Raw genomic sequence first — 7747 nt, 5'->3', positions numbered from 1 at the left:
ACTATTTTTTTTATGTCTGTTTGTTATAGTTCAATCTTTTATTTTGGTCGTTCTTTTGGTCCATTGATTTCTGATCTGATGATTATAAATTTCGTGTGACAAAGTGTTACATTTCACTCAAATTTTTCTGTTTCTATTTTTGGGTGAAACCAAAGCCCAAATTGCTTGAGTGATGGATCCCTCCAAATCACTCGAGTTAGCTATAGACGGATCCGGATTTTATTGTAAGGTCTTAGTTGCTATCACACGGCTAGGTACTTGTGACTTTTCGGTACACACCACAAAGAGGGACCACATGGTATATTTACCACCATCGAGCCGAAATAGTTCAGTAAATCAGATTTTTTTTTTGTAATGTACAAATTTTTTGTCTTTCTTATTAGGTTATTTTCTCTGATAGGTGCATACAGCTCAACAATGATACCCGTATTCCATTGCCGAAGTTAAAAATATCAACAATATTAAGAATACAAAAAAAATTACGACGGAACGAGCGCATCTACTTGCGTACAAGATCGAAACCTGCAAGGCTCAGGAACAGACGAACTGTTCATGGAGTGATGGAGTGCACGACAACTACACGCCGCGCGCCGGCTCCGCGTTCCATGTGAAACGCGGAGGCGGGGAGGGCAGCACCAAGAAATGGTGAACCAAACTAAGAAACCCGCGCGTAACAACGGCTTCAGCCGTACAGGCACCGATCGTCCCATCCCGGCGCCGCCGCGTACCCGCACCCCACGCCGTACGGTGCCGGCGCCGCCGGCGGGTAGCATCTCACCGGAGCAAGGTCCACCGTCGGGTACATACCGCTGGCCGGCACCGCGTCCACAACCGGCGGGTACACGCTGCAGGCGGGCGACGTCCCTGCCAACAGCGGCGGGTATACCGCAACCGGCTCCGCTGGAGTCGCCGGCGGTGGAGGAGGGTAGTACCGCGAGCCGGCGAGCGTGGCAGCGGATTCTGCTGTCACCGGTGAGTAAATTATTGGTATTTGCTCCTCCAGCGGCCACTCTATCGCCGGGTACAGCCGCGGCGCCGCGGTCGTGAGCGGTAGTGCGTGCGCGACGGGACTGGTGGACGACGCTGTAGGGCAGGGCGGCGTGACGGCGAGCTCGCCGTCGCTGCTGCGGCCGTCATCGTCGCCGTTTCTTTCGTGGAAGGTGTAGGAGAAGGAGATGACGCCGTTGGGCTGCCTGCCGTCGGGGCCCGCCAGCTGGTACGACACGCGGCGCGTCCGCCCGTCGGCGACGAGGTCGTGGACCGGCACCGCGGCGAACGCGGCGAGCTTGTCCCCGAGGACGGCCACCTCCGCCTTGAGCTCGAACCGCAGCAGAAGGACGTCGTCGCCGCCGTCACCAATGTCCTTCTTGCTCTTTCCCGCCTCCGCCGGCGGTGGCGATGGCGAGGCGTCGGGGAGGTAGAGCCGCAGGGGCGCGTCCCACTCGGGGTTCCCGCCGCCGGCGCGGTCCGTGGGCGTCTTGACGCGGTGGGGCCGGCGTGGGCCGTGGACGCCCCTGGCGGACGACGGGGTGACGAAGATGGACGCGTAGAGGCACGGCGTGTGGAACGGGAGCGACGACCTGACGCCGCGGCACGACACCCAGGTGATGTCGATCGCCGCCGGCTCCGGGCGCCGGCGCGGGCGCTCCATTAACCAATTGCAATCTGCGAACTGTGGGCGCAGCCGCAAAGGAGAGAAGCAACCAAGCGAAGCGGGGACTGAGAAGAAGCTGCGCGCTACTCTCTGACGACTGACGGTGACGAGACGAATAGAGGAACTGGGAAAGTGAGAAGAAGCTGGACCTGTAGAAGGTGATGCTGTACCCTAATGCGTGACGAGATCGGCGAAGCGACGACGTGGCTGGCTGGGGAGGTTAAGAAGGTGCAGCGGGCACGACGACGCGGTGGCGGGGGACGACCGCGAGCAAGAAGCCAAGAAGTCTTCGAGGGAGGAAGGGAGGACCGCATCAGCATTTGCTCCAGATGGGGACGCTACTTTTACGAACGAGCGGGACGGGTCAGCAGCCCAACGAACCAGCAGCTCCCACCACAACTTGGCTCGCCGATCGCCACGGCGCCGATGCGGAAGGAGGTTGCACGGCAACTTCTTCTCGGTTTTCCTGCCGTCCGACATCTACGCGTTCCCGTCCCCGTCCTTGAGGACCACTGGGTTTATTGCCTGCACAAAAAAATCTGGTAGCCGATAGGGAGAGCAGCAAGGAAGAACTTCCTCCAATCACAGATACAAGTCACATTGGACTTCGACTATCAAGAGCCCCGGAGTTTCTCATAAAACAAGGGTACAATTCTTGCTAGAATCATATGATCCTTTTCAGCGGAAAACAGGCTTACTGTCCTATAAGAATGCTGTTGGCGCAGCGCCGGCCGTAACCAACCTGCAACCGGCAGTTCACCACGAAAAGAGAGCAGCTCTTGTTGCCACGCAATTTCTTCTTACTTGTCCGAAAAGCACGTTTTGACTCGGTCATTACTGGAGCTTTTTCCACATGACATGGCTACAGCCTGTAAAACTTGACCTGGTCCATTTCTCGTGGGATCTGGCAGCGAAGGATCTCCACACCAAATTTTTTTAGTACAGTAATTGGAGTATCATACAAGCTGGTCATAAGCACGTTGAAACATCTGAGCAGACGCGAGATGGATCGAATCACTGAGTTTTTATCCTAAAACGGGTTGTTTACACATGTAGTACGGGCAGCTGTTCCCAAGAATTACAACCTGGGTATGGACAGTGTTTAAAGAGGAGGGGGGGACTATACACTCTTCCAGGCTACATCTAACTATGACTTAGAACAGACAATTGCCCTCGGGAGCAACAAAAAACTTTACTGGCATCCGTAGGCAACATCAAAAGTAAAGACCTTTGCTGTGTATCTATAGATCATCATCGGCTATAGATTACTCCAATCTGTGGTTCGTAAGGGGACATACTTCGACCGGTCGTTTCCGATTCCTCTGAAGCCAGTTGTTCTTGATGAGACCATGGGCATTGCAAGCACCGAGGAAGCGCTTATGCTCTCCTCCCCGAGGCCAAGGGACATGGAGCACGCCGACTGCAAATAAGATCGGATGAGAAAGGTGGACCAGAAACAAATCTACGGTAGAATCAGGTCCTGGAAGAAAGACAATCACCTTTGCCTTCAACAATACACGTCTTGCCTTTACTTTTACAGAAGATACAAAGGAATTGCTACCATCTGCTTGTGTCTCCTCCATATGCATCTTTCCATTTCTGCAATGTCCAGGTTATATATGTTAAACCATAAATCCACTTAAAAGTAAAGTACTGGACACAAAATGCAACGGCGCAAAACTTGAAACTTTCTACAAGTCTGAAAAGAACCTGTCCATATCAATTATGGATTCCTCGGTGGCACTCAAACCATCTTTGGTGTCAGCTGCTGAGAATTGACCAAGAGTCAGAGTCATGTATGTTTGTGTGAAAGCACATGAAAAATCAACGTTTGACCAACCTTTACTGTCATCGGGTGCTAGCAAGGAGATCCCCAAGAAGACAAATGTCATGCCCAATACAAACATAATTATCCTGAGAGTATCAAATACCTGACAGAGGGAAAACAGAATCTCCAGTTTCTAATTGAGTGACACAAGATTCACATTTTTATCACAAACAGGAACTCACTTGATATTCTTGAAAGTAAACAAATCCTGTACAAATAGAGAAGAAGGTCCATGCAATTTGAAACATTGGAACAATCAGTATTGCATCAAATAATGACAGCCCTTCATTCAATCTAGCCATCTGTCACATAGGGGAGTTGAATTAGACAGCAATATATAAAAACAATAGCATGTACAGTAGTCTCAGCCCTAAGAAACAATGCATTCTGTAAGCCATACCCAAAATCCTGCAGTACACAGAAACAGCAGAACAATTGAGTATGTGAACCAGCTATGGAACTCGTATCTGCTGCTCATAGTTAGCCTCAGCATATTAGACCTGGACAGAAAACGGAAAGGAGGAGAAACAGCACATGGTAGTCAGCACCGAATAAATCTGAAAGAATCAGCAATGCTGGATGCATGGATCTTGATGAATACAATATAACCTACAATGATTTTGCAAACAAGACTGAGCAAGATCCAATAGCACCCGATACAACAGCATAAGAAAATGGCAACATTGTTCGCCAATATGTACCAGCATCTTTCGAACTATTTGAAATAATATTCTCTCCACTCCTGCAACAAAGTTTTTGAAACTGGTAAGGAAGAGCATGACCCTGTTCCTGAAGAGAGTCATAGACTAGGTTTTATGGGTAAGGTCTCACCTATAGAGATAATGGTTGAATGCAACCACAAAGACCAATGACATGCAATAAAGAACAAACACCAAATTGCTGTATTTTGCGATCAACTGCTCCGGTGTGTAAACTGCCAACATAATTTTAGTATCAGCAAATCTACTCAGGGACTACGAAAAACCGAAGTTGCACAGCTCTTCATTGTAAATATGCAGTTAAGCTTGATGCTTCCCTCACATGCAGGTGATGTTAAAGATATAGAAACAAGCATAAGTAATAGAAGTTCAAATTTATCTTACTAAAGGACTATATATAGTAGAAATGGAGGATGGAACAACCCATACCAGGTGATTGATGGTTGCCGAAGGAAACTAAGAAGATGTTGCCAAAGACGATGAATGTTGTGGCTACCATGACTCTGGAAAAAAAGAGCAAAAGCTTAATCAATTTCATGATTCCATGCATTGATTGTAATTTTCATTCCAGTTACCAGAAAGTGAGAAACATACATACTTCACTGAAATAGTCTTGTTCAACACAAAATAGGCAAATGCAATATTGGACACAAACTGGATTGATCCAAGAGCTGCAAGAAGTGACTGCAATATAACAAAATAAATCATCAATTCACACACTAAAACACTAGACTGAAAATGTGAAAGAAAATATGATCGGATGCATTATGAGTTCTAAGTAAGAAGCAAGCAGAGATGGAAACTGTAGGATTAGCATCTCTTATCTTTTTTACCTCAAGAACTAATGGAACAACGCTACTCCTATATTGCCAAGATAACAGAGAGCAAATCCACAATCTCTATTCTTGACATGTTTACACAATCATTAATGACTTTCCCATATATAACGTCATTATTTCTGCATGTAAAGCTAAATTTGCTTTGAGGAGATCATAACAAACCTGTGCAGCATATGCAAAGGACATGAAGTTGAGGCAGTTCCCAGCAGCAAAAAAGAGTATACCTGAATGGAGATATAGCATTAAAGTTGGCCTTAATTTACCAGAGACTCTAGACTTGGTAAATGAGTTCTATCAGAAAGGATTTACCTATTCTCCAAGTCTGGAAATGCATAACTGATTTTGGAACGAATTTGTCATTGCCCTCACTGTTGTTAATTGCAGAAAGCTTTTCTCTCTGCGAAACAAACAAACAGAATTTTTTTTATTGTTCCACTGGATAAAATAAGCCTTTGTTCGGCCATGTAGAACAACATAATATTCACATATGGGAACTGGGCCTAGTTCAGTTGGTGGAAGGTGTGGGTGTACACCACCACCACCCAAGTTCAAGTTCTTTTCAACATGAGCTTGGGTGCCTATTTATTCTCACCTAGTTTCTCATTAGTTGTATTTATTTCAAAGGATGTTCAGCATTAATGTAGAAAATATGCTCAAACAACACAGCAAAGGTTAGCTGTTACCAAAATTGGGCTAGGGAATCAAGCTATATTGTCTGTGATGTCCTATATTTTGTCATCAAATGCACAATTTATTGCATACAACATGTTTAGGAGCACTAGAACTAGCAAACTAGCCAATCAGTATCCTAATTAGTTAATACGGCATTTTCTCATGAAAGCTAATTACTGGGGTTCAGTTTTTTTCTTTCTCTTTGGCAAAAAAGTAGGATCTAGATTAGAGTGTTTCCACCCTCATCTGTCCCCTAGGGTCAAATTAGGGCAGCAGTATGTCTCCCCTGACCATCTCACTGAAGCATATATATACAGTAAATTAGAAGTAAGAACTAAGAGCACAGTTCAAAGATATGTAATATCCACCTGATCATGGCCCAATTTCAGAAGGTTGGTACCGAAGTTTATGGCAACACTCCCCACAATGTTTATCAACGCCCCTATAACCCAGTCGCCCATGAGTAAAGCGTACAGGTATCTCCTACAAATATATGGGATGCTCCTTCAACAAGCCCCTTCTACAACAGCACATTGCTCTTGTTTCTGACAGAAGACTTCAAACCATTGAGATCTTTCTTTCTCTATCCTTTTTCCCCCTTTCTGCTTGGGTGTGTTCACCCCGGTAGTCTGTCACAAACCTCCAAGAACCAGTGTAGAGCTCAGCCTGCAAAGGCATAAATGCCGCATCAGACACACAATCGGGATGAGTATCACCAAGGATAGCAACATTTCAGGAGGCATTCAAAGAGAGATGTTGTCATTTGACAAGGCATTCAAAGAGGACCTATCACCACGGTGCTGAAGTTGAGCATGATTATCGCAAGGCTACAAGCTTACCAATTGGGCATAGAATCTTCCAACGGACATTCCTGGGGTGGACAACTAGTTTTGAGTTTAACAATGGCATGCCACACCAACCCGTGCACCTTTTCAACTACCATCTCTTTTATTGTCCTTGCCAGAGAGAAACAACCTCGAATTCCAGCAGCCTGTCGTGAGTTAATCACCAAACAGGGGCCTACCCACGATCTTAAGCAAGTACAGGGCGTGTAAACAATTTGAGGAAAACAAGCAACTAGATTGGGCAGGCAGCAGCACCAGGCACGGAATCAGAAACCCGGCAGATCTCATCCAAAAGATGGAGCAAATCCTTTTGCATATGTAAGGGAATGGGCACCACGGCATTTCCGTCTCAGATCTACCTAGTCCGAGCGGCGACGCGAGCTAGAAGAAGCAATCCGCACGAAACAGATAGGGTTGCTTGCGCAGTAATTGTGTACAGCGAAGCAACATTCAAAACGATGACGATAGCAATAACGATTGGGGGAACGCGCGAGCAACCCCCAACGGTTCCGAACCTCCGGACGATTGGGAAATGGGGTTCCGATAGCTCCCAGATTGGTGCGCGCGTTTCAATTTTGATTTTGGGGACCGGAGCGTTCGGGTGGATTCCACAAACTCACCAGCAAATCGTGCCGCGTGCTTGCTCCTCAGAGCGGGCCGCAGGAGGGCCTCCGCTCCACTGCTGCCCACGCGCCGCAGGGCCGGCTCACGACGGCACCCCGCGCGGCCGGATCCGCTGACGGCGAGGTCCGCCGAGGAAGCGTGAGGACGAGGGCGGGCGCGGCGAGGCGAGGCGAGGCGGAGGCGGCGGAAGGCAGCGGCTGGGAGCAGGGGATGCTCGGGTGGACGCGGCGGCTGAAGGGCGCGACAGGAGGCGAAGCGAGGCGGGGCAACGAGCGAAGCTGCGATGTGGTGGAGGACGACGAGGAGGCCGGACCGAGGAGGGAAGGAAGGGGAGGGAGGGAGGGAGGGAGAAAGGTAAGAGGTGGTGGGCACGTCAAGATTCGCGCGCGCCGTCGGATCCCCGATCGTGCGGGCCGCGGGGGACGTGGGGCCGGGAGAGGGACAGGCGGGCGGACAGCCGGGGCACCTGCAGCTGGTCTCTCGCTTTTCCAGTTCATTTTTTCTATCCTCGTCGACAGAAAATACTTTCTTTCCTGCATTTTTCTCGTGCGGCGCGCTTCTTCTTC

General features: G+C 48.5%; 2 protein-coding genes across 3 annotated transcripts; both read right to left on the bottom strand.

Annotated features, from left to right (window-relative positions):
* Positions 1 to 411: 411 nt before the first annotated feature.
* Positions 412 to 2266, bottom strand: LOC112888075. The gene has a single exon (XM_025954428.1). It carries the CDS (start codon positions 1649 to 1651, stop codon positions 683 to 685), a length of 969 nt encoding a protein of 322 aa, XP_025810213.1. The 5' UTR covers positions 1652 to 2266; the 3' UTR covers positions 412 to 682.
* A 393-nt stretch (positions 2267 to 2659) lies between these two features.
* Positions 2660 to 7511, bottom strand: LOC112888062 (probable magnesium transporter NIPA8). 2 transcript variants are annotated; one of them, XM_025954409.1, is made up of 14 exons: positions 7178 to 7511; positions 6081 to 6378; positions 5350 to 5437; positions 5203 to 5264; positions 4800 to 4885; positions 4631 to 4704; positions 4314 to 4416; positions 4096 to 4224; positions 3883 to 3982; positions 3665 to 3784; positions 3495 to 3585; positions 3365 to 3422; positions 3154 to 3253; positions 2660 to 3074 (listed from the first exon to the last, which is right to left on the bottom strand). In XM_025954409.1, exons 2-14 carry the CDS (start codon positions 6171 to 6173, stop codon positions 2913 to 2915), a joined length of 1266 nt encoding a protein of 421 aa, XP_025810194.1. In that variant the 5' UTR covers positions 6174 to 6378; positions 7178 to 7511; the 3' UTR covers positions 2660 to 2912. The 2 variants fall into 2 exon arrangements, with proteins under 2 accessions (XP_025810194.1, XP_025810201.1); XM_025954416.1 differs by having other exon boundaries at positions 3365 to 3419.
* Between the last annotated feature and the right edge of the window lie 236 nt (positions 7512 to 7747).

Source organism: Panicum hallii, chromosome 1, assembly GCF_002211085.1.
Source record: "Panicum hallii strain FIL2 chromosome 1, PHallii_v3.1, whole genome shotgun sequence".
Lineage (NCBI taxonomy): Eukaryota > Viridiplantae > Streptophyta > Magnoliopsida > Poales > Poaceae > Panicum > Panicum hallii.
The sequence above is the reverse complement of the archived record's forward strand: the minus strand, read 5'-3'. Positions and strand labels throughout refer to the sequence as shown.

Coding starts and splice junctions, on each gene's coding strand:
- LOC112888075 (XM_025954428.1), bottom strand. CDS start 1,651: ATGGAGCGCCCGCGCCGGCGCCCGGAGCCGGCGGCGATCGACATCACC.
- LOC112888062 (XM_025954409.1), bottom strand. CDS start 6,173: ATGGGCGACTGGGTTATAGGGGCGTTGATAAACATTGTGGGGAGTGTT. Junction 5,265..5,349: donor TTTCCAGACTTGGAGAATAG/GTAAATCCTTTC, acceptor ATCTCCATTCAG/GTATACTCTTTTTTGCTGCT. Junction 3,423..3,494: donor AGCACCCGATGACAGTAAAG/GTTGGTCAAACG, acceptor GTCAATTCTCAG/CAGCTGACACCAAAGATGGT.